Source organism: Serinus canaria, chromosome 1A, assembly GCF_022539315.1.
Source record: "Serinus canaria isolate serCan28SL12 chromosome 1A, serCan2020, whole genome shotgun sequence".
Classification (NCBI taxonomy): Eukaryota; Metazoa; Chordata; class Aves; order Passeriformes; family Fringillidae; genus Serinus; species Serinus canaria.
In genome coordinates, this window is record NC_066314.1 from 56551877 (window position 1) to 56577260 (window position 25384).

Consider the following 25384-nt stretch of genomic DNA (forward strand, 5'->3'; position numbering starts at 1 on the left):
ATATTAAGCTGTAACAGGGAATCTACTATGAAGATCAAATCCCTTTTCCAGCAACATATCTCAATTTAAGACATCTCAAAAACAAAATCCACCAATCCCAAGCTTTTCCCTCTTTTCAAGTCCACTAATTCAAAAATCAAACGAACAACAAAAATTCACCCCACCCTAATCCAAACCATCATGAGAAGCACTGGATGTAGTTTTTCCAGGAAAAACCAAAAACCAGGCCCCAGGACTGACTTCAATTGAAAATCTGGCCTCTCAAGCCTCCCCACAACATGGGCAAAATAAATCAAGGACAAGCTGTCAAAGGCCTAGGGCTGTACTGTAGTCTGTTCACCCTTCAATCTTTTTTTCCTTCTGCAGAATCCCATAGTACAAGAGTTCCACAACAGCAGATTAAATTTATGACTACAGATATGCACATTTCATAAAATATTGTTAAGCAATGAAATACTAGCCTCATTAGGTACTTACAGTTTTAGTATTTGTTTGAGGTAGGAACACCTTTGTCTTTTTTAATCCTCAAAACACAGTGCTGTGCTACACTTGTTGCATGCTAAAGGCATTTTTGAATTGCTCTGATTTGCCTGGGTGCATTAGCAATATGTATAACTTTCAAGCCAATGACAATGTTGTCAATATATAGAAACAAGTGGTTTTGATCAGGAAATGAGTAGATGTTATGTGGCAACAAACAACATCCTGCAATAACAAGGCTGGTAACTAAAAACAAGATAAAATGAGTAAGTTTAACCCCAAGTTCCTGCTTTGAACCCTACATTACCTGCTGGTTTGGTGTTGGGATTTTATTTCAAATATCATAAGAGATACTAGTATTTCTGTAGTCCTACAACAAAGAGCAGAAATTCACTCTGTGATTGAGTGTGTGAAGATAAATACACCTCTGTAGAGCACCTTGGGGACAACGGGAATCTTGCTGCTTATGATCACAGCATTCATATGGCAGCCACTGCTTATACTGAAAAGCAACTTTATTTAATAAATTACTTTCAGTTTTCTCACTGCTGATTTTCATCCAGTCATCCGATGACTGGAGGCTTCCAGTGATGAGGCTTCCTCATCACTGCCTGCTTTAGAGGCACTCACCAGTTGCCACGAAAATACAGAATATCAGTAAAAGCAGAGAAATAGCACAAGTAAGAGCAAGTGTGTCAGTGGCAACAATGGACTCACAGGCTCATTTGTGAATTACAAACAACAATAAATGTCAATATCAGACACTTGCAGGTTTATTTATTTGTAAATGTGATGCCAATTGCAAGAACAATCACTGTGTAAACATCAGAGTACTTTTCCTTTCATATGCTCTGTAAAGGGTGGTAAAGCAGCCAATCAACACTACCAGTGCTGTTAATTAAAACATGACCATCTCTGCATTAACGGCACTGTATCCAGGGAACTCTGGTCAACTCCTATGTGTCTGAGGCTTACAAAAACCATACCATGACCATAGTGGGATTAATTTATACAAATACTTGCAATATGTAACAAATTCGATTGAAGTCATATATGTAAACAGAAAGCTCGTTTTAAGTCAAAGAAACATCAATCCACGCAGATCCGTAACAGAGCCCCTGTAGAAGAGTTTCTCACACAAAATCCGCAGCCGAGCTGTGCCAAAGCCGCCGCTCCCGAGGCGGAGCAGAGCGCAGGGCAACCCCGCGGAAGGGCCGGGCCAGCCCATCCATTCCCGGAGTACCCAGAGGCGTTCCCGAGGCTCCTGGGCAGGGCCGCGCTGCCCCCTGGCGCTACGAGTCAGGCAGGGGCTGGCTGTGGGTGCCGCTCCGCGTCTTCAGCTGCGACTGGGCGATGTCGGCCAGGGCGCTCTGGATCTTCTCGAGCAGCACATCCCCGCGGTACACCACCTCCTCCAGCCGCGCCGCCGCCTCGTGGTTCTCCTCCTCCAGCCGGTACAGGCTCGCGGCCTTCAAAGCAAAACCGGGATGATGCCCAAAGATTCTTGGCTGTTTATGTATTTTTCATATATTCGTACCTCTGAATGCTACTATCACATAGTCCTAGTATTCTTCCTACTGTTTCCCTTTAGAACAGTAAGCTAACCCTTCTCATGCATACTTAGAACTCTATTTAGACTTATTCTTATGAAGAAGCCTGACCAGGATGTTTTGTTTTCCAACTAGAATCTGAGAACACAACAAGAAATGGGGCACAGAGGCCCCTGGAACAACTCCAGTGGGGTAGAATGCAGGGAAAACTACCTAACCAAGTGCTCTTTTAACTGGCAATATTCATTAGATATGCTAATTTGTTAAACTTATGAAATTGTAGAAATCTGATGTTGGGTGTGCCCATGACCATTGGGATGCCTGGAAGCTTCCAATAAAGGCCTGCTTTTTATTTTACTATTTCAACACTCTTGCAAGAGTTTCCTCTTCTGATATTAGGCAAAGGGAAAAGGAAGGATCTTCAACAGAACACTAAAGTGACTTTGCTACTCAAGGATGCTGAAGGAACAGCTGGTGCTCCCTAAAAAGAAAAAGGTTCTCTTGTTTAATAGTTGACTGCAACCAATTCACAGATTAGAGCAGAATTTGTACTGTCAACTTCACCAAAAGGGAATTCACAAGGGGCAGGTAAATTGTGTTGAGCATTCATCTAACAGCTCCTTTTATAATTTAAGACAAGACTCAGATCTTTATACACCAAGACAACTTCAGTATAAACAACTTTTTTCTATTTTCTAATTAACCAAGTATTATCTACCACTTTTTTAGCTAAACCTAAAGTGCATATTTGAGAGTGTTTCAAGCACGTTCAAAAACATTTCTTGGAAGACTATCAGAATATTTAATGCTGCACCAAATTAAGCAACAGAAAATAAAAATCAAAACTGGAATCCAAGTGATGGAATCCAAGCTAATTTACCTTAAAACCATACCAGACAGAAAGTATCAGAAATTTTTGTGACATGAAGTTCTTCATTAAGACAGCAAGAAACTGTTGAAGTATCACCTCTAAGGAAAGCATATGCCTACTGGATCACCAGGTCCTCCTTCTGGAGCACCCTGCTTTGCCCACACCAGCTGCCACTTTGATGAGACCCTGCTCAGTCATGGAATAAACTGGAATTTGTCTGTAGCAGGCTTTCTATCTTCAGCTATTAAAAATGCACTTATAGGAAATTATGCTAGTGTTAACGTATCCAGTTAGGATGTTCAGCAATTACTGTGACTAGAAAAGTTGCCAAATTTAACCTCCTCCGTTTAAAACCAAACGTGATGCCACTGCCAAATCATTTCTCTTTGGCCCATACACTATCAATCTTCTGCAAAACACTTTTGAATAGTTACAGAGTATCAATGCAGGTTTAAAAGTTCCAGGGGATCTTAAAGGTGTTTATCAGAGGGTAACAGCATCCTACATCCTTTATGCATTCCAAAAAGAAAATACTTTATATAAATCCAGCCATTAAAAGTCACAAAGAAAAAAAAAAAAGATTATTTTAATAGGTAAAATCTGTAAAAATATAGGAAAAATTAAAAACCAAGTTTGACTGGTTCAAAGGAAGACTCCTTGTTATTAAAAAGTAGTGGAATTATTTGTGACAGAGCTGAAGAACTTAAAAGACACCCTGCAAACTCTTTAACCAGAAACAAAGAGGAAGAACAAAAGACTTCTGTAATGTTGGCTGGTTCTGTGGCTACAAAAATAAATGTGAGAAAATATGAATTATTACACAGGGAAAAAAAAACAATGCACACAGCATCAGTACTGCTATATTTGTTCTGTTAATAACTGGGAAAAAATGGTGAGAAGTTTCCAATATAGTGGTCGTGTGATAAAATCACCTTTTTTTTTAACATTTAAACAGAAAACTAAGTCTAAATCACTGATTACAATCTTATTTGGAACTAGATGCAAGTTCAGTATTTCCACTAAGCCTACAGAGTACTCACAGTCTACCCGTATGAAAAATTCAGGTTTGTACTAAAATAATTTTTCAATGTCCTCATGGCTTAGAGATGAAAAATTGTGTTTAAAAAAGAGGAGGAAATTCGCCTTCAGGAGCGTTCTGATACTGGAATTAGGAAAACTCCTACCTGCAAAGCTGCTGTGGATTCTTCACTGGGCAGGGAATCTATGAGAACGTCGATATCCTTGGCAGTGCGAGCGATTAGAGCTGCGAACAGCTGGGCATACTCTGCACAAAACACAGCACAACTTAGGCGATCACTCAGGGAATTATTAGAAACAAGCACAACTCTGCTGTCACAATGCTATGCAGAAAGCGCAGCCGACATCCACTGATGACTTAACCTCCACCACACCATCGGCTGGGGGGAATTATTTGCCGAGGTGGGATTTTACATTCCCGAGCGCACTGCCCCGAAGCACGTTCGCGTGCAGGAGGCGGAGGGAGCGGGACTCACCTTCCGTGGGGTTCACGGGCTGATCCTTGTTTATGGCCGTCTGGATGTTGCTGAAGGAGGCCGGCGGGCCGCACTGCTGAAGCACTCCGATGGCGTTACAGAACTGGTCCGCGAGCTGCCACCACCAATTAACACGGCCTTAATCACCCTGCCCACCGCTACAGCCACCCCCGGCTCCCGGCGCACCCCCGCCCGCCCAGCCTCCAGGCCGTGTGCAGGGTGCGCACCCCGCACCCGCGGCCATTCACCCGGCCGGGGGGCCGCACTACCGCATCCCCGCAGAGGCGGCGCAGCCCGTGCCGTGCCCCGCGGCCCCGGGCGAGCGGAGGCAGCAGCCGCCTCACCGAGTTGACGGCGTCCTGCAGCTGTGTCAGCCGGTCCGCCATGGCCGCGCCACCGCTACCGCCCCTGAGGCGCGGGCCCGCGGGGCGTGCGCGCCGCCTGGCGGCCGGGAGGAATGGTTGGGCAGCGGGGGTGGGCCGGCCTCGGCACGGCTGACCGGGGCGGCGCTGGACTCACCGTACCTTAGTGTCTAAGGGAAGACTGGACTTGGCGCTGAGTGCCATGGTCTGCTCGGCACGGCGGTGTTCAGTCACAGCTTGAACTTGATGATCTCAGAGGTCTTTTCCTACCTAAGTGATTCTGCCACGGCCTGGGCAGCTTTTCCTGTGCAGCAGTCGCTCTGATCCCAGCTGAAGGCCACAGCAGCGCTCGGGTGCTCCACTCCAGCCCCCATCTGAGCAGGGAAAAGCCAGAGTGTAGTGCTCCCAACAAGCCAAATCAGAGACAGCATCCAGCCTCCGAGTCCAGGGGCTGGAGAATAAATGCCATTTGTGCCAGTCGGTTTGTGCCCATCTTTCTTATCTCTGACAACTGGGTACAATGCCAACCTTCTCCCAGGTGGACGTTAGAGATCATCTCTTTCCAAACTCCTGCCATTAGCGGGGACACTTTCCAGTATCCAGGGTTGCTCAGAGCAACCATCCAACCAGGTCTTGGACACTTCCAGGGGATGAGGCAGCCACAGCCTCCCTGTGCTAGGGCCTTGCCACCCTCACAGCAAAGAATTTCTTCTAATATCTAATCTAAACCTCAGTGTGAAGCCATTTCTGTTATCCTGTCACAACCCGCATTTGGAAATAGCCACTCTGAAGCCTTGTCACTGATGCTGCGGGTGCAGCAATCATACAAATGACCCGCCCTAAGTGGTTTCCAGACAGCACGGTTGGGTGAGGATTTTGTTTGCCCGCGCACGCAAGCTGGGAGGTGGGGTCTCTTCACGCTCCAAAGTTAAACCCCAAGTCCCAAACTGCCGGTGCGAACCCCACCGTGCATCTTTAGGAGTTCGCAGCTGTTACCACGGCCAAGCGCTTCCCCTCCGCACTCCCACCGCCCTTCCCGGCAGGGCCCTCCCACAGCTGCCGGAGGGGGCGGGAGCGGCTCCATCCAGCCGGGCGGGCCCCGCCTGCGGCCCGCCCTCAGCGCCCGCCCCGCCCCACCTGCCCGGCCTTCCCCGGCGTCACCCCCAGTTCTGCGCTCCCTCCGCGACGCCATGTGGGTCTCGCCTCGCCCTGCGCTGCTCCTGCTGCTCATGGGGGTCCTGCGCCATGGTGGAGCCTCAGGTGAGGGCGGTGTGAGCCGGAGCGGGGGGCGCGTGGGGCTGTGGCCGCCATTAGCGGCCGGAGGAGCCCGGCTCGTACCGGGAACGGCGGGGCTGTGCCCGGGTCATGTCCGGTGGCAGGGGCTTGCTACCACTGCAGAGCCTTTTGGGGTGTCCCCGCTCCTGGCCGCTCTCCGGAGGGCGACCAGCCGCTGTCCGGAGGGATGAGCAGGCGTGCGGAGCGAAGCTGCCTGCGGCGCTGTAGAAGCGATTCGCGGTTATCTTAATCTTTCATGAGGACAAGGAGAACCGCCCTTTTCCCCCCCCTTTCCCTTCCTATCCTTTTTTTTTTTTTTTAGTACCTTAATTGCTATGAATGCCATAATTTTAACTGTTGAATGGATAATTCGGAATAATGTTAGCCGCGTCGTTGCGGTACAGCTGATGCGGCTGGTGTAGGGCTGGATTCCCCGAACAGAAACAAGGTGGCATTCACTCCCCATGAACATGAGTTTACGTGACAGGGGGAACGTGGTTAAAAGGCGGTGTGGTTTTGTTTGCTTGGTTTTTTCCCCCCCGACCGTGTACTGGTGTGCATGGGTTCCCACCACCCTAGTGGATGATGGGTTGAAAACTGCTGTCGCTATAAAGCTAGGGAAAGAAGCAAAACCTAGAATTGCAGCTTAATTCCTAAACTTACTTTTTGTCCGTACTGATGTAATCTGGCTTTATTGGCATGGGCTTTTTTGGTAATTTCCCTGTGTTCCTGCATGCGAGTAAAATAGGAGTCCAGAGTTAAGTTTGCTATATTAAGTGTAGTTTGCGAAGATTTACTGTCACATTTTTTTTTTCTTGTTAAATTCTTATCAGTTCAAATAAAGGAAAAAACAAACAGTTTCCTCACAGAGATAATTCAGAGATAAGCAATCAGTCCTTTGTATCAGGGCTGATGTAAGCCTCCTAGTCTTGGTTTTGCTTTATTTTTATACTTGCTTCTAACCATAGACTCATAGAATGGTTTGGGACCTTAAAGCTCATCTCATTTCAATCCCCCTGCCATGGGCAGGGACACCTTCCACTAGACCAGGTTGCTCAATGTTGCCCCACCCAACCTGGTCTTGAATGAATGAAGCTTAATTGTCCCAAAGGAGACTCTTGGGATACTTTGCAGGGCTGCAGAACAGCATTTGGAACCAGAGTCCCAGGTGTGGATGGCTTCTCTCTGCCCAAGTCTCATGCCCAAGATCCTCATGGAGAGCCAGCTATTCCCTGTTTCTTGCAGGACCTAAAAACTTTAGCTGGGCACCTGATGATCACAAGCAGGTGTGAGAATGAAAGATGTCCTTAAGATAACTTAAAGGACGCTAACAAGCATGCTTTGTTTGTCTCCTGGACTTGATGAAAATGGGTCATGTGTTGAGTAATTTTTTTACAATACATAAAAAGGCAAAGCAACTATGAGTCCAAGCAAACTGCTTTGCCTTGAAGGAACCTGTTGCTGTTTTTCCTTGCAGGATTGTGGGTGGAGGGGGAAAGTATTTCCCTCGTGAAAAACTAATAAGCTGTGTAATTTGTGTACCAGAGTTTAGCTGATCATTAGGGCCTTTAAACAAGGCCACTTGCTTAATGGTTCACTGATTTGAAATTGTCTTGTGCTTATTCACTTGTGGACACCCACTTTGCAGGGATGGGCTCTGCTAACTCCTAATCCTTGAAGATCCTGCTTCATTTTAAAAGTGCTGATTAGTAAAATCTTTGCATGTGTGATGGCCTCTGGGCTTCTGATGGGCTGCAGCTCCTCAACCTTGGTCTTTGTGCAGCAGTGTTTTGTATATTGTGTTTGTTGCCTTCCAGGGAGCTCTCCCTTCCTGAGTAGGAGTTTAACTGGCTGTGTTTGCTACATCCAAACCAGGCTGTTTAGTTTTGGAAAAACTAAAGTGAATTAATAGTGTAATCAGGACTGAGTGGTGCTTTTGTAAAGGGAGCTTATCTGGGTGAAACTTGTTTGTGCCAGCTGTTTAGTCTATGCAGAGATGATGCTTTAGAACGAGGAGTTCACACAAAACTCTTCCCTCACTTTTCAGGCCGTAAAGACCTCAAGCCTGGTGAACAGAATAGTCCTCTGGGATGGGAATGGTGCAGATGGTGACAAGCCACATTCTGTGGTGACATCTGCTTTAAGCATCAAGCTGTTCTAAGCATGAGTCTCAGTACACACACAGTCAACTTTCAGAAGCTTTCAGAAGTGTTCCTGCTTGTTTTGAGAGTTGGGTAGGTGCTGTATTTTTTGAGGGGTTCAGTAGTGTGGGAAGATGGACCCTGTAGCCGGTCTCCCATGATCTGGGTCTGCATGGCCTTACAGGTCTGATAGGATATGGCTCCAGGCTTTATTCTGTTAGGTAACAGTATGTGAATGTTTTTCTTACTCAAACTGGTTGTCAGTCTGAGCTTGCACTTCATTAAATGTCTTCATGTGACTACTTGTTGTACTCCCTGCACTGGAAAGTTCTCCTTAGCTCCTGGAGTTTGCTTACATCAGGTTGTTTTGCATATCCACTGCAAGGTGCTCAGCACCCAGTAGAAATGTTTCTCTGCACAGAACCTCTCTGAGGGAAGCCTACTGTTTGAGCATGGCTCTGCTGGTGAAGACTCTTCTATATAGGCAGCAGGGGCATTTCTTCAGTTGTGTTTCTTATTGGATATTGGACTGCTAGGTGTAATTAAGAACCCTGTGTGATTAACTGCTCTGTGGTGGTGGGGAGAAACACTTGGCTATTGGAGCTGGAAATGTGGTTTACTCAAAGCATCAGAGCAGCCAAGAGCTTGGCACTGAATCAGCACAATGGAAACAGTTAAAACTGGGTGTAGCCTGTTGGGGAAACTGTGTCATAGGGAAGGGATAACAAGCGCAGAAGCTCTGGAGTTGCCTTGTCGTTTAGGAGTAAGGACTTTTGATCTCAGAAGAGTTCCAGGAGGTTCTATTTCTTTGCTGTCTTTACTGGTTTTGCCCTTCATGTTAGAGAAGAGGTACTGTGAGGTGACAGAGTGGGCTGTTTGCTCTGTTCACCAGTGCTGTGTGCAGGACTATCAGTGCTCCAGTTCTGGTGCTGTTTATGGAGTAATACAGTGCTCCATCTCTGCTCTGCTGCTGCTTGGTTTCAGCAACGCTGACTTCCCTTCAGCATCTGTTCAGTTGATAAGCTCTGTAAGAGTTTGGGTTCCTCTCATGTCTCTAACCCAAAATTACTCTGATGTGCAGTGACTGTTACAGTCCTTCCCACAGGGCAAGGAAGAGAGCATAGCCTGAACCTTAGAGTGCTTCCAGACCTTCACTGTTGGAAGCAGTAAAACAAGTTGGGATGCCTGGATTTTGCTTCCATCTCGGTTGCTTACTTGCTGGATCTCTCACTTGTGAGGTGGTGTTAACTGTGCTGCTGGTCTTGCAGACCTGTCTGGTGGGCCACCTCTGGGCAGATCAAGCTTGCCCAAAGGAGAAGGTTGCATGCTGTGACCAGCGCTATGTGGTCATTGAGGTCTCTGTGTCCACCTTCAAAGGATGTTTGACAAGACTGAGCTCTCTGTGCTCAGGGAGTCTAATACCTGTCTGGTATTAGAACCAGAGAACTGGTGGTAGCAATAGGCCTGGTGAATTGTGAGTTGATTAATTTAATGAATCAGTCTTGCTCACCACCTTTCCTTTCTGTCTCAGTGCACCAGTAGTGACAAATGAGAGATGGAGAGTGCTGGAAGGGTGCTGTGGTGTGTGGCTGTGGAGCAATTGCTCTTCCAAAAACTTCTTAGAAGGTTCTGTTGCTCTGCAGTGTTCATCCTCTTTTAGGCCTGGCTGGAAGTATGGTTCAAGGAGCCTGTGAACAGAAAGCCGAACAAGACTTGTCTGATGGGTGTAGATGTTCTTCACCCTGAGTCTCTGCTCTGTGCCCAGACTTTGGGGTAAAGTGTGTCACATGTGCTGTTCTCAGAGCAGTTATGCAAACAGAAAGCAATATAGAACACCATACCTTAATTCACCACGCTAATTAAACTTGAGAGAGTGCCTCTGACATTTAGAGTCTCATGATCAGGCTGAAGTAGTGACTGTGTGTCCTGCTGACAAATCTGTCCTTATTTATGCAGAGGCCCCTGGGTATGGGTACACAGTAGAGGTGAGAAACAAGGCAGAGCAATGCAGCTTTTTCCCCTTGATGTAGATCACACAAAGAATGTGTATGGTCTCAGCTTTTTTCTTAAAGAACATCTAAGTGTGAATGTCTTGCGGTTCAGGAAGCTCTGCTGAAGTTTTTAAAGATCAAAGAAAAATATTTTTTGTGCATTGTAAGCATTCACTGTAAATTTCTGAGTGTATAGATGTATAGTCTGTGCCTTCTGAATGCTTTTCTTTAGCGTTCATATGGCTGCTTGCATTTGTGGTAGAACTTGATCTGGTGAAGAAGGATCTGAGGATATCTGAATGCTGCTCAAGGGACTCTGAAGAATCAGAAACTGAAGGATGCACAAAGTTTTTTTGCAGCTTTAATTTTTACATTACTGTGTGAAAATTTGGTGTAGAAGCGTCTACCTTAACACAAACTGCAGATGATGGAGCATCTTTCTTTCCTCACAAGTGGTTTATGAACCCCCATATTTTAGCTGAGGCTTTATTTGTGAGGCAGTACTGGTATTAATTGAATTTTTGGAGTGAGCATGTAAGGGTTGAAGTTCCTTCCCTTACTGTGTATGGAGTGGAGGAGGCATAACAGCTCCCCTCTTAACATATCAGGAGACAAAGAAACTGGCCAGTGATGCCAGTTCTTGGCAGGAGAGAGAGAAAAGTAACAGGAAAGTAGTTAGAGAGTACTGGGTATAGTTTCAGGTAAGTGAACTGTTCTCTCCCTTGTAAATGGGAACCCCCCCAGTGTCATCAGCAAGTGTCCCTTGGATGATGCTGCTGGTGACTCTGTGTTAGGGAACTCGGCAGTACCAACCCTTTCCACCAGAGGCAACTTCATTGAGGAAGTCTGTGTGTGTGTGTGTGTGTGTTCAGGCTTGATAAGTTTTAGGTCTGTTAGGGTATGGAGGCAGGCAGAGGAGTTCAGGGAAAAGCCTGGAAGGCATTGTGAAGCCTGGCTGCAACCACCTACCAAAGAGCATCTTGTGGCTTCTGTGTGGCTGCTTCACTTTCCTCCCTTGGCATCTCCTGTCCCTGCAGCACGGGGAGAAGCCAGGCTTGCTTGCAGGACTTGAATGACAAGCCAAAGCTGATTCTCAAAGATCTTGTATCCTAGGTCATGTGGTTCTCTTTAAATTAAAATGACAGTGGATCATGGGGTTATGCTCATTGTAAGAAGAAATGGTCTAGGTTGTGTCTAGGAAAAATTAGTCAGATTTTAGGTCTAGAGATGGAGATGCAGCAGTCGTAATGATTAAAAACAATTTGGCAGCGAAAAATGTGGAATAGTTTAAAATGGGTTAATGTATGTATGTAAACTACAGATTTGACTCTGTCTTCTGGAACTTGACTTCAATTCCGATGGTTTGTAGGAATTCACCTGGAAAGTCTGATGGATATTGTGCAAGTTGGCTGGCCAGTACTAACATACCTGCCTATATTTGCCAAAGATCAGGCAGTCCTCAGTATCTTCTCTTACTGACTTTCTGGAGTGTAGCTGGCTGGTTGGCTGAGCTGTAGCAAATCCTTACTCCTGGCAAGAAGCTCTGTCCTGTCCTCAAGTGAGTGCCAGGCTGCAGGGCAGGTACCCTGGCTGTGCCTGTGTCTGCAGGTACAGCTCTGTGTGCAGCAGTCTCTGAAAGCTTGGTACAGCTCACAGGATGAGAGCAGCACACAGCAACATCCTGGTCTGCTCCCAGCTGATTAATACTGGGCTACTGGAAACTTACAGGCTTCCCTGGTAATTGTTTCCCTCTGGACCAAAAAAACCCCTGTATCTTCCTTTTTTTTTTTTTCGTAATGCAGGTCTTCTTGAGCTCTACTTGGGAAAATTCAGAAATGTGCTACTTAACCAGACCAATCCAGTGGAGGCTGTAATCAGGAACATCGCCAGCAATGTGACTGTGGTTATTTTTCAAGTGCATGCCCAGCAGAGTGATGTGGTGATATCCTTTGATAAGGTAAGAGTGCCGCTTCTGTTAAGTGCTGCCTGTCTTTCAGCAAAGGACTTGGCTCTGGTACATGTAGAACTAATGGACTGAAGTGGTATAAATAAAGAGTGTCTTTTACCTGCTTGGCTTTTAGACAGTGTTACTGTAGCTTTAGAAATCCTTTCTTGTACTTATATGTCATAGCTGCTGTTTTGAAAGACTGAATGCCAAAGGAATGTCAGAGCTGACTTGAAAATGTTTCAAGGCTCTTTATTTGGTGGCGGTGGTGCTTTTTGTCATCTGGCTCTACTGACTGTTGTCCATCAGCTTGTCACATTAAAACCAGATCTGTGTAAGTGTTTGCCAGATGCTCCATAAACGATCACTTTGGGATGTTTAGTTGTCTGCTGTTCCCATGGCTTGGATTTAACCACTGCAGATATAATGTGTTATCCCAGCTCCTTGTCCTGAATCTAATCCTCCTTTGGTAACGCATGGAGAAATTCCTCCACGTAGTCCAGTGAAAGCTGTTACTTCTAGACAGCAATAAAAACATTCCTGCCACTGCACCCTGCATCCCAGTAATGATGGGACAAAATGAGTCAGTAAAATATTGATTTTTATTGTTGTGATGCTGGGACACTCTCACTGGTATTTGAACAGAACGTGGACTAAGCTGAAGGTGGTAGATGGAGATCTGACAGCTGCAATCCAGTTCCCCTCTCTCCACCAGCATCTTTGAAATCAGAATATACTGAGTGTCAATAAGTATCCTGAGAAGCTTAGAAGATGAATGACCTGTAGCACAAGTTACCCAGCTCAGCCATCCTTGAACTAGTGAAACAGTGAGGATTACAGGGCTGAGACATTACTGTTACACCTGTTTAGTCTTGCTTGCCATTGGTAGAATCCTCTGCTGCCAGTTCAGATCCTCTTTGCATTCATGGTCTTACCAGGCCCAGGGCAGTGATGCATAAATGTAGCTGTACTGCTTTTAGGGCTGGCCTGCCCTAAAAATATGAAATTGAGCCAGATCTTAGTCTGCCAGGTCCAATGTGCTTCCTTGCAGCATTGCCTTGGGTAGCTGTGGCTGCCTTGGCCAAAGGCACTTTCCATGCTGAAAATGTGGCTGCAGGTCAACTGGTTGTTCCAGCTGTGAGATTGTGATACTGTCATTGCTGCTTATCTTTCCTAAGAGCTCTGGTTATGGAAGGGATGATGGTGCTGGGGATTGGGTCAGTAGTTGGCCTGGCCCCAAAAACATCTGGCATTGCTACTGTTAAGGCAGCTGTCATACAGTCACGTTCATTTTGGTGGAGATAGGAAGGTGCTTCTGTATGCTGGTTGCCAGAACACTTCCTTGCTGCCATCTCACAACATTTTGTGAGGGATACTCCAGTCCTTTTACATTTTTACTAGTCAATCCATTGCCGGATTTATTAGCTAGATTTCAGTGCAACTTGCTTGTGATTATCAGCTCTTTAGTAGTCTCACACTTGTCACTTGGGTTTTTGAGCCTGAGCCAGGCAGTGTGTAGTGTCAGAGCTCCCTTTTTTCACCAGCTAGGGATGCCATCCAGAGGGACCTTGACAGGTTGAGAGGTGGGCAGACTTCATATAGTTCAGCAAGGCCAAGTGCAAGGCCGTACACGTGGAGCTGGACAATTACAAGCACAAATACATTTTGGGCAAAGCCTGATCTGTTGTAACTGTTATGTGTGCCTGGCAGGTTTGTGACAGGAATAGCCTCCTGTGATATTATCAAACTGTGATAGAAATCTTCTCAAGAAGAACTGCTTGTTTCTGTAATTTGTTTCTGTGCAGACTCCGTCGGTGAACAGCTCAGGAGTTGGGGTGGACAGAGGGCTGGTGTCCATCCTTCGGCTGGAGCAGACGGTGTGCACGTGGTACCTGCGCGCCCTGGCTGCTGGCCAGGTGCTCAGCACTGCCATCTCCATCCCCTACATGGAGAGAGGTACGTGCTCAGGGCATGCCAGCTCTGCTCAGGCAAGTCATCTGGGGAATCAAGTACTGACCTTTCAGTCTTGCATGGTGGAAATCTGATGGTGATACCAGAAATTCTTTTGAAATGGGCTGAAAATGGTTTTATTGTCACTGCTGAATTGTGAGTTGTGTATAGGAGGTACTCTATGGTCTTGCCATGACTTAAGCCTTAGAATAGAAAACTGCTGTGCATGTGATTGTGGAGTCACACATCTGTTTGGATTGGAAGGGGACCATAAAGATCATTCAGTTCCACCTTCCTCTGCCATGGGCAGGGACACCTTCCACTACCCCAGGTTGCTCAGGGCCCCATCTAGCCTGGTCTTGGACACTTCCAGGGATGGAGCATCCACAGCTTCTCTGGGCAACCTGTGCCGGGGCCTTACCACCCTCACAGGGAAGAATTTCTGCTGCATTTTGATGCCTTGAGAGGCTGAACCTGGAACAGAGATTAGTCAGTGCTAGAGGAATAAAGTAGGTAATTATTGAAAGGCCTTAATAGATATACCTTGGGCAGTACAAGAGCCTGGGCTACAGCCAAGATGGACCCAAAATGATCACAAATTGATGACTGGTCACAAATCTCACGCTTTTATAAGTTTTGATCCCTTTGTGTATTGGAGTTAATTGTCCAGTTATAGCTTCAGGTCATGAAGTCCCATCCTCCTTGTTGCTCTCTTCAGTTCTCCATTGTTTATACCTTCTGGGCCTCCAACTTGTCCTTGGTCTCAGGCTGGAAAGGGATTATTTTGTCTACCTACCCTGCAAAGTGAACTTACTGACACCTAATATGAAGCTCAGAGCTTCACACCTAGGCAGCATAGAATCTGAAAAATATGAAAGCTAAAACCCAAGCCATCAATATCCAATCTAAATCTACCCTCCTTCAGCTTAAGCTGTTACCCCTTGTCCTGTCATCCCTAGGCCCTTGTAAAAATTCCCTCTTCAGCTTTCTTGTAGACTCCCTTCAGGTATAGGAAGGCTGCTGGAAAGGTCTCCCCAAAGCCTTTTCTAGGCTGAGCAATCCCTACTCTGAACCTTGATCATAGGAGAGGTTCTCCATCCCTCTGGTCATCTTGATGGTCCTCCTTTGGACTAACTCCAGCAGGTCCACATCCTTCTTGTGTTGGGGTGGGGTCTTGCCAGAGCAGACTAGAGGGGCAAGTCCCCCCTGCCTGGCCCTGCTGCCCACTCCTCTTTGCATGCAGGATGTTGGTGTCTGTCTGGGCTGTAGCACACATTGCTGGGTCGTGTCAAGCTTCTCATCAAGCCAACATCCCCAAGTGCTTCTCCTCAGGGCTGCCCTCAATCCATTCCCCACCCAGCCTGTGTTTGTGCTTGGGATTGCCCTGAGCCATGTGCAGGACCTGGCAAGAGCTTGTATCCTTCCATTCCAACACTCCAGTCATTGGAGTCACCCATGTGTGGGGACCTGTCACAGGCTGCAGTGAAAACCTTTTGCTGCCTGCAGGGCCAGAACCTGATAACTTTCTGTGCTCAGCAAGTGGATTGTGCCTGCAAGCGTGTAATTGCAGTTATGCTCTCTGTGTAATTGCAGTTATGCTCTCTGTGTTCTAGATCCTATTCCTGGGGGCTGCAATCTAGAATTTGACTTGGAAGTGGATCCAAATATTTACCTGGACTACACGTTGGTTGATATACACATCAAGTTTGCCCCTGCAAACTTGGGATATACCAGGTGTGTGGAGAATTTTAGTGCACTGTGAAAGACCTTCTGTCCTGTGTTTGGCCAAAAGGCTAAAATAAAACCCTGCTGTAACAGCTGAACCATCCAGCTGCTGGCAGGAATTTTGTTTGCTGCAACAAATGTAAATGGGGAAAAGGAGGAGGGGAAGAGGTACTGCATAAAGGAGATAAAGGTTGAGAGTTACATCTTGTGGGGGAGGTTATGCAACTTCAGAAATGTAGGCAGTCAGTAAATACTGGATCTTTCCATTCCCTGTAACAGCTTAATTTGTTTGAGAAGCAATTGTATGTTACAGCCAGTTTTATTTCTTTCCTAGTAGTAAAGCATGATAATGACCCAGAGTTTTGTTTAACTTGAGACTTGAAGTTAAAAGGCGTTATTTCCTGAATGGTGCCTGGTGTCACAAGTGATAGGCAGGGAATGGGGAAGACTCTTCAGAACTCCATGGAAAAACAAACAGTAATGCTGTGGTCTTTGGCTGTTGTGGCCTCCTGAAATTCTTGTTATGGCAATTCATAGGAAGCCTCTGTAAGTGCTAAGGTACCAGCGCAGCCACCACCTGTGCCAGGGTGGTTCTGTGTGATGCTGCTGTGCCCTGTGCTCACAAATACAGTCCAGCTTTGAGTTAGCTGCTGGTGTGCACCTCTAAAGAGTAGAAGCAAACCCTGTGGACAGGTAACTGCTGAAAACTAACGTTAAGGTCTGGGGCCTTGTGGCTGATGTGCTTTTCATTGCAGAGGAGCGAACCCCCCCTCCTGTGATTCAGGGACTGGTCAGAGCTCCCGCTGGCGGCTGCGCTACGATGTGTACCAGTACTTCCTGCCCGAGAACGACCTGTCCGAGATGGTGCTCATGAGCCACATACGGAAAATGTCCGGGGTGCAGAGTGTCAGAGCCAATGGCATTAAGGTGAGCCTGAAGCACTGGGTGCCAACCATGTAGCAGTGGGGTTCTCTTGTTTTCTCCTCCCCTGTGCTTGTCTTCCTGGAGAGGAGATGTGAGCAAGCTCCCTGGACCTGCTGGGGAGTGGAATGGCAGCCTTGCCTGCCTCGGGGGCCAGACCTGGGTCAGTAGGCTGGTAGGGAACCTGAACTGTGCCCTCAGGCAGGGAGGAGCAAAAGAGGAGTGGGAGAATCTTCTCCCCTGTCAGAAAACACAGTTGTGTTGGAGGGAAGGGTTTTATCCTGTGAGCCTTTAACACAGATATTTACTTTTCCAGATGCTTACGCTGACAGCTGATGACAAGACCAATGTCTACTTCTCCTCACTTCCTGGGCAAGGTGTGATCTACAATGTCATAGTGTGGGATCCTCTCTGGAACAGTTCTGCTGCATACATACCTGTGCATACGTATGCCTGCAGTTTTGCTGACCTGGTAGATAACTGCTCTTCCGTCCGTAAGTTGGGAATTTATGTCCTTGCCAGCTCCTCTGCAGCTTCTTGTGCTCCAACATGCCAAATGTGCTTTAAGATTCTTTTTCCAATGTGTGCAGGAGATATTTGTTTTACACTGTGTATATTTTGTTACTTTAGTGAAGTCTACTTCTTGATTAGGGGAAAGTCTAGAATGATGAAGAAAGCCTAAGGAGAACTATTGGCAATTCAAGGTTTAACCTAATGGGGGTTTAGTATGTGGCTTGCAAATGTAACTCTGACCTCTGTACTGCCACCCCAGCTTTGTCCATTTCAACTGGATACATAATTTCAAATAATTTGTAGGACTACAGATGCTGGATGTGAAGCTGAGCTAATAAAACACAGACTAGATTAGGCTCTAGCCAGATTTTTCTAACTCTGGTGGTGCTAACAGGAATCCTGCAGGTATTTTGAAAGGAGGCAGTCATCTAAAATAAGAGTGAAGATAATGTCAGCTGTAGTGGAGTGACTACCAAGTCATGCTGCTTTGTACAAAGCTGTGTAATGATGGAATTTGTGCAGAAACAGAAGGGACACAAGTAATTGGTAGAATTTGGTTCATAAAGTAAGATTTGTTCTCATTATTTTCTTATGTACTGTAACACAAGTGACTGTTGTCAAACTCAATGTTGTCCTATGACAACATGAGACAAAATTATCTAGGCTAAACCTCTCTAATTCAGAGCACATGGAAAATATAGTTTGCTTCTGCAAATAGCTTAAATATAGGTAAGAAATTCAAGAGAAGACGGAGGTGAGCTATAATGGGATGCTGATGATCGTTTTTGTTGCATGGCAAATGTATGAGAGGGAGACAAATGGTGAAGGCTGCACCTGGTGATTAAGCCTATAGCTGCTGCCTGGGTCACTAATCCGTAGCATTTTATAGATGACTGGATGTCCCTTTTTTTAACCTGAGCAGAGACTTTCTGGCAAATTTATTTCTGTATTATAAAAAAGTTACATCTCCTTACAGAAACTTCTCTTGAATAAGGAGGAAGCTCTTGATTTCTTAATCAGTCTGGGACTATTTCAATGTTCTGTTGGAGATTTTACCAAGCTAACTGTTAGTTCAGGCATTGCAGATCTGACAGAGTGGCAGCTCTCAAGTTGTCAGTAAAGTTCGTAACAGCAACCTGACCATACCTTAATCTCTTTGTTGGGACTACTAGGTGGAATGCTCTACTAAACCTACCTTTCTTGTTGTAGGTAAACTCTCTACCAAAGTATTCTTCACTGCTTTTGCTGTTCTTGGTCTTTTCACCTGCTTTTGTGGACACAGATTCTGGAAAACAGGTACTGAATATTTTATCTCATAAATCTGGTTGGAACTTCATTAATGTTACTCTGTGTAACTTAGAATGATGATGTTATTACCAAGATTCACTTGATAGTGATGCTGTGCCAGTTAGGTCCACTGCTTTGCTCTTATGGGGTCTGAAGCTTTAAGCTCAGAGCACGAAGTTTTTGGGATGCAAAGAATAGAAACCTAGAACTAGGGTGCATGCCGGGCATGTAGCTATAAATATATCGTTTTGGACTATCTGTAGTGCTTGAGGACACCCCTGTCGAGAACACAATGTTGTCTGGCTCTCCTTTTGGGAGCTGCTACCTTCCTCGTTGTAATACGAAGATGTCTGAGATCCACTGAAGTGGGCTTGGTACGAAGCTTGCTAAATACTTTTTCCTTCTTCTCTAGACTTATTCTTCATGGGCTTCATTGTTGCAGCATTTGTCTTCTTTGTATTCATTACCAGGGTAACTGGCCTTAGTTATGATGGTGAGTAGATGTGAAAGAATATCCTTTGCTCTTCCTAAACTCTTGTTAAGAACCCTTCAGGTACGATCTCAGTTGTGCTGTTGGCCAGCCACAGGAAGGGGTAGCAGGGTGATGCCTGGGTGCTTGGGCTCTGATTGCCATAACAGCTGAAAATGCAACACAGTAAGTGTTCGTTCCAGCATCACAGTGATGCAGAATTAATAGCTGGATTTAATTACAGTATCTATCCAGGGAAGATAAGAGGTGTTTGGAAACTGTGGGAATTTGCAACATACTTTCTTCCTACTTTAACAATGCATGGGCCTCTGTTTCAGATCAAATGTAGGTTTCATCTGTAAAGTGGAAGTAGGTGGTTTGCGCCCAGCTTGTCAGACCAGACACAATTAGTTCTTTCTGTCTGTGCTACCTCATGGAATTCCTTTTTTTGATACACATGCAGTAGCTTGTAGCCACCTGAACTCCCTGAGAGCTCAGGGAACTGATGTACACGGAAGGTGCCAAGGCCTCCATTCCAGCCCCCCCTGCCACTCTTTCAGCAGCACATCCCCAGCTGCAGGCTGGCATCTGAGTGAAGTGCATGAAGCACATTCTGACACTTTTGTTACCTCATGCAAACTCACTGAAAAAAGCCAAATGTGTATGTAAATAAAGCTGCTGAACATGTTCCTGCAGGAACTGAAGTTTCCAGGATGCTGGAATTTTCTCTCTTTCAGTTCGTCTTATTTTGACGGCAGTGGCTGGAATCATTGGAGGCCTGCTCTTGGTTGTGAGCTGGTGGAGATTTGGCTCTGTCCTGCTTAGCATGTTTGTTATTGGACTTGTGTTGGGATTTCTCTTCTCATCAACACTCTTCTTTACTCCCCTAGGTAAGCACTGTAATCCTCTGCTTGGTGAGTGCTGTGTTCCTGCATGCTGCAGGCACACTGCAAGGCTCAAGATCGAATGGCACTCTCTGGTTTATCTTACTGGGATGTTTAATGTTCTCTTTCCAGTGCTGGGAGGAGTAGAGACATACCTGAGAGCTTCTTTCAGCTGTACTGTCATTAAAAGTACTTGGGGAAAAGGGAACTGATTGTTTTGCAGAGGACTTGGTGACTTTTCCTATTTAAACTGTGTGCCATGTCTGTAACACCAGCTCTGCTCCAGGCATGCACTTGCTCTCTTGTTCTCTGTCCAGAACAAATCCCAGTAGAAAATCTACAGTCTAATTTGAAGGCTTCAGGCATAAAGGCCTTAGACAAATTGCTTAACAGCCAGTAAGCCTGCTGAGCTGGAGTCCCTCTGGGACATCAGAGCATCAGCTATTGTAATTTTCAGTCTCAAAAGTTCTCTTTTTGAAGTCCTTTGGTGGGACAGGTTTTCGTTCTCCAGTTATCTATGTTTGGCTCAAGCCATGATTCTGTGGTAATCTATGCAGTCCCTGGTTGCTCCTCATAAAAGTGGAACAGTGACTCAGCTGGAGGTCAGCTTATCCTCTCTGGTGAATCCACAGGCCTTAGAAGGCAAGGGGAGCAAAGAAGGGTTTGAGTAATTTAATTTTCCTAAAGCCCAGAAGAATTTGTTGCCTGGTGGTGTGGTGATGGCTACATTTGCACCATACTTTGGAGTCTGATGCAGATTTTTGGTTTGGAAACCCACAGAGGCAACAAACCAGCTTTTTATTGGGCAGCAGTACTCTGATGCTTTTAATTCTTACGAGGTGAGGAACGTGTACCTTGTCAAAAATTCCAGCACAGAGTACAGGACCTATGCTCAACCAGGACAGTTTTTCTGTTCTTGATTAACTGTTCCAATACATCTTAAACAGTCAGGATTTGAGCTCAAAAGCTGGGCTTTTCAACGATGTACTCCAGGTATTTTTGAATGTACAGAATTTTTGGGGGAAAAAGCTGACCCCTAAACACTTGTGGAAAAGGAGATGTTTCTCTCACTGCTGAATGTGGTGTCTTGGCAGGAGACTACAGGGTCTTCCGTGATGATGTGGTGTTCTGGGTGACCTTTACTTGTGTAGCCTTGATGCTTCCAGTGCTTTTTGTTGGCTGCCCAAGAACTGTAAGTAACTCTGTTGTCACCTCAGAAGGAGGGAGGGAGAAGGGGGGATCAGACTTCTTAATGTAAAATGTCGTCCAATGTACAGAAAACTTAGCACAGCTTTGTGAAGCTCTGCACAGGTCCAGTTGCAGGCAGTTCCTGTTTTCTGGACCATTTAGCACCACTTGTGCTAAATGGTCCAGAAGCTAAGGAATTACCTATTTTGCACAAAGTATCCACTAAAACCAGCATTTAGTTGCCTTGTGCTGTCTTATCTTGGCTGGATCACAGGTGTGTGCAGCTGATTTATCACAGAAGAACTGATAAAAATTACAAAATACTTGTCCAGAGAAGCCGTGGCTGCCCCATCCCAAGCAGTGTCCAAGGCCAGGTTGGAGAGGGCTTGGAGCAACCTGGGGCAGTGGAAGGTGTCCCTGGCCATGATAAGGGGTTGGAACTGGATAGGCTTTCAGGTCCTTTTCAATCCAGGCCATTCCATGATTCTATGATTGTACTGTCTTAGGGAAGTGGGGAATTAAGAGTGTTCACCAGTCTCCTAAAGCTGTGTTTTTTCTCCCTGTCTAGCTGAACATCTTGGCCTCTGGAATAGTGGGCTCTTACACGGTGGTCCTGGCCATTGCTTGTTATGTCTACACAAGCCTTGCTTACATCACCTTAGACCTGCTCAGAAGGGTCCTCAACAATTACTTCAGCAGAGCTTACACCAATGTGCCTTTTCAAAGGAATGGTGAGTCCTCCTGAGACTTGATTCTCCTTTCAGAGAGGAATCACTGCCTCTTTGGTTCTGTTGTAAACAGTAGAGTGAGGGCAGGAAGGGGATGGGAGAACATAGTAGTGTGAGATTTAACATCCACACGAGAAATTTAGGGCTTCAAAAGCAGTACTGAGTAGACTCAAAGGCAGGAATCTTCCTAGAGGTGTTGTGACAAAGGCCCTTGTGAAAGTTGCTGTTTAGACTTGTGCTGGCAGCTTGCTGAGGAGTGTGCAGAGTGGGCAGTCCAAGGCCTAATACAGTGAAGAGACCTTTCCCAACTCCCTGTGTGTCCTGGCCTCTGCATGGAGTCACTCAGGGCATTTAAGGATGCAGGGATTATACTTTATTCCTATCTGTCACAAAACTAGTTCAGTGTTTGTGCTTGGGAAAGCAAGGAATGTTCTGCTTTGCTACAGGAATCTGTTTCTGTTTTTCCAGACTTCATCATCCTGTCAGTGTGGGCAATGCTGGCCCTCAGCGGGGTCACTGTGCAGCTCCGCCGGGAGAGGAGCGAGGTGCCCTTCCCACCACATCCCTATCTCACCTGGAAGAGGGAAAGGGAGCGTAGAAGCACCAATGTCTTAGACCCCAGCCATCATATCCCTCCCCTGAGAGAGAGGATCCACAACAAGCTGCTGCATATCAAAGAGTTCTTCCAGAAAGACCAGCCAGCTGGGGAGAGAACTCCGCTTCTACTGTAACTTGCCAAATAACTGGTGGGAATGGAGAGGGGGAACTGGGAACGGTGAGACCAGAAACCAGCCAGTGGTGCAGGATTTACCACTGCTAATTTGTCCTGCTGAATAAGAGATTGCTGCTTGGCAGAGCGGTTCAGTGTCCAGTACACTACATGCTGTTTGTGACTCCTCTGTAGCACACACTGCCTGCTGCAACCTGCTTGTGTCCAGCTGCAGAATCCTGTACTCGTAGCCAAGGACAGGCATTGATCCTGTTGGGTCTACTTTGCTGTTTGGGTATGTGGAATATCAAACAGGCCTTGGAAAGCAACCTGCTGATTGTTCCTTGCGTGTGGAAATGTCTGCTGAGGCAGTGCCCAACTCACTCCCAAGGGTGGGCAGCCTGTCCAGCTGTGAGGGGAGGGACAGGGACTGGACATACGAAGACTTCTTCCAGCAGGAACTGAGCATCTCCTTCTAACAGGTACAAAACATGTGGCTGCAGACACGCTGGTTTCCAAGAAGTGTTACTGAACCTTGCAAGCTGAACTGAGTGACTTGAATTGAAACTGCACTGAGTTAACTGTTGTACGTGTGCACTGTGGGGCTTGGGAATGGGAACTGATCTGAGACAAGAAGACTTTTTCCTTTGCTTTTGGGTGGTTTTGTAGCAAGTCATCTGGTCTCTGTGCAGAGATGGCTGCTAAGAGAAGCAAGAGGTTTGTCTCCCTGTTTGCTTTCTGAATACCCTGTGTCTTGTTTCTGCTCTGGTATAGTATCTTTTTTGATGGTGCTGTCATAAAAGAAAGAAGTAAATAAGCTTCTTGTAGCCAATTGCAATTTTTTCCCCCTGGAGTTGGCTGAAACACTAATTATTTGCTTTTAACCATCTTTTAATTTTGCCTTTAAGGGGTGAAAACAGCATTCAGCTAGCAAGATACTGACCAGGAACCTTGCTGACTGAATGTGTTCCTTACCTATTTGAATTGCATCTGCCCAAAGCAGAATGTAGTATAAAAACAGATGAGGGACCAATCTCATATGTGGCTTTATGCTCTTCCTCAAAAAAAACCCCAATAGCCATTTTCAAAATGTCAGCTGGAACAATGTGGTTTTGGCTCATCCCAAGGAGACCCAAGGGTGTTTTACCTGTGCTTGTCCCTTGTGCCCTGTCCTGGCCTCCAGTGGGGGGGTCTGTCATGCACTGCAGGATGGCTTAAGTCTCATATGCTGTACCATGACACAGGGTATGGTTGACTCTTCCTCCTTCTCCCTGTGTCTGAACCTTCAGTGAGGGCAGCTGAGTGCACAGTCCTGCCTGTGTGAGGTGAGTGGCTGCTCAGGTGCCTGCATGGAGCCTCCATGAGGGAGTTCCACAGGGGCAGAAGCTTAAGCTCTCAGCCACCCCTTGAAATTCTTGGTAGGAAATCTGTAAGAAACAGCTCTTTCTGAGGAAACTGGCAAAATCACTTTTTCTGGGAACTTTGTTGGAAGCTAAAGCACCCTAGCATAGACAGGAATGAATGACTTAAATGGCTTTTATTTAAGGAGTTGAGAGCTCAAAGACAGTGTCTGAGGTGACTGAATCCTTCTGATGTTTAGAGACATCCCATCCTTGCTTGGAGCTGGACCATAAACAGCAAAGCAAGGCTGCAATCCTGAGGTTTGGCTCTGGTTTTCCTGTGCTGTTGTGTGGCACATGGGGTAAACAAGGAGCTCTACCCTGGGTCTCTGCTCATTGTCCCTGCACTCATCCTGAGCATGTCTCTGCCATGTGTCATGGCAGGCAGTAAACCCCTTGTGGTATAGAAATGCTCTTAAACATGTTTACCTTGGTGGGTTTTTATAACTGCTGCGATTAACATTGTTCAAGAAACAAATTTAATTTTCTTTATCTTTTATAATAAAGATGTCTTTTCAAAGAATATTGAAACGAAAGGGGTCTATTTGAATTCCATGATGCTTTTACAGTTTAGCCTCTGCCTTTGGTCTTGTATGGAGAGTTTGCTTTGAAAAATTTCTTCTGACCAAGGGCTGAGGTGTGGGGGAGCTTGGCTGGCATTGCAGTGACACCCAGAGGCTGAGAGTGTGGCATGTGCTCTGGGCAGCCACTGAGGGGAGCGCGTGGTCCAGAGAGGCTTTTTGTTTTGAGAGCTTTGTCAGATGAGGTTCTGGAGAACAAAGGCATGGTTGTCATCCTCTTCTTGCCTGAAAACTGGTCTGCAAGCTCCCATAAGGATCTTCAGTCAGAAGTGGGCTTTGAACTCTTTTTCTGAGATCCTGAGTTGGAGATTGTATTTCCTTTTTTTGGTTCTGCCAAGAGATGGTTCTGGAATTTTCTCCCATAGTCCCTAAGCCACAGTGATTAATAGTGGTGATGATCAGAATACATGAACTGATCCACTGCAGTGTTGAAGGGGTATTTTCAAGTCTTTTTTTTTTTGTGTACCCCTTGAAATCCAGGGTCTGTTTAAGGTCTCTTTACGGTCCCATCCAGCACAAATGCTTCTATGATTCTGTGATTCCCTTCTGTCCTTGACTAGTGCTGCCCTTGATCTGGAAAGGCTTCCGAAAAAGAGGGAGCCCCTCCAGAGGAATCAGGAGGCTCCATCTCAAAATGAGCATGTATTACTGAGCCTTGGAGCTTTTCATCTCTCTGCCTTCCGACCTGTCAGCAGCTGTAGGTCTGCAGTGACCTTGGCAGTGTTTTTTGGGGTGAGCTTTAGCGGATCTTTAATTCCTGGTTGGTTTATCCAGTGACGAGTCAGCATAAGAAACACTGGAGCCTTTGGGTGTGCAAGGTGAGTATTGTGTTAGGTTATTGTGTCCTTACTCAGGGGCAGGAATGCATTGATATATTGATAAATCCATATTTATTTGGAT

The 25384-nt window shown here is 46.1% G+C and overlaps 2 protein-coding genes across 2 annotated transcripts; one reads left to right on the plus strand and one right to left on the minus strand.

The window, feature by feature from the left end:
• Positions 1-1231: 1231 nt before the first annotated feature.
• Positions 1232-4875, minus strand: MED21 (mediator complex subunit 21). The gene is made up of 4 exons (XM_030238564.2): positions 4760-4875; positions 4416-4530; positions 4086-4186; positions 1232-1949 (listed from the first exon to the last, which is right to left on the minus strand). The coding sequence occupies exons 1-4, from the start codon at positions 4799-4801 to the stop codon at positions 1773-1775; spliced, it is 435 nt and encodes a 144-aa protein (XP_030094424.1). The 5' UTR covers positions 4802-4875; the 3' UTR covers positions 1232-1772.
• A 995-nt stretch (positions 4876-5870) lies between these two features.
• On the plus strand, positions 5871-24426 carry TM7SF3 (transmembrane 7 superfamily member 3). The gene is made up of 12 exons (XM_009094111.4): positions 5871-6037; positions 11987-12141; positions 13935-14085; positions 15693-15813; positions 16560-16731; positions 17042-17219; positions 18448-18534; positions 18938-19018; positions 19732-19884; positions 20973-21070; positions 21635-21797; positions 22263-24426. The coding sequence occupies exons 1-12, from the start codon at positions 5968-5970 to the stop codon at positions 22523-22525; spliced, it is 1692 nt and encodes a 563-aa protein (XP_009092359.1). The 5' UTR covers positions 5871-5967; the 3' UTR covers positions 22526-24426.
• The last annotated feature ends 958 nt before the right edge of the window (positions 24427-25384 follow it).

What these genes read in the sequence shown, in the direction of transcription:
- TM7SF3 (XM_009094111.4), top strand. Translation starts at nt 5,968, where the DNA reads ATGTGGGTCTCGCCTCGCCCTGCGCTGCTCCTGCTGCTCATGGGGGTC. An exon ending in ACACAGATTCTGGAAAACAG is followed by an intron (nt 18,535 to 18,937) that starts GTACTGAATATT and finishes CTTCTTCTCTAG; the next exon opens with ACTTATTCTTCATGGGCTTC. An exon ending in AACTGGCCTTAGTTATGATG is followed by an intron (nt 19,019 to 19,731) that starts GTGAGTAGATGT and finishes TCTCTCTTTCAG; the next exon opens with TTCGTCTTATTTTGACGGCA.
- MED21 (XM_030238564.2), bottom strand. Translation starts at nt 4,801, where the DNA reads ATGGCGGACCGGCTGACACAGCTGCAGGACGCCGTCAACTCG. An exon ending in TGCAGGACGCCGTCAACTCG is followed by an intron (nt 4,531 to 4,759) that starts GTGAGGCGGCTG and finishes TGGTGGTGGCAG; the next exon opens with CTCGCGGACCAGTTCTGTAA. An exon ending in GCCCGTGAACCCCACGGAAG is followed by an intron (nt 4,187 to 4,415) that starts GTGAGTCCCGCT and finishes TGTTTTGTGCAG; the next exon opens with AGTATGCCCAGCTGTTCGCA.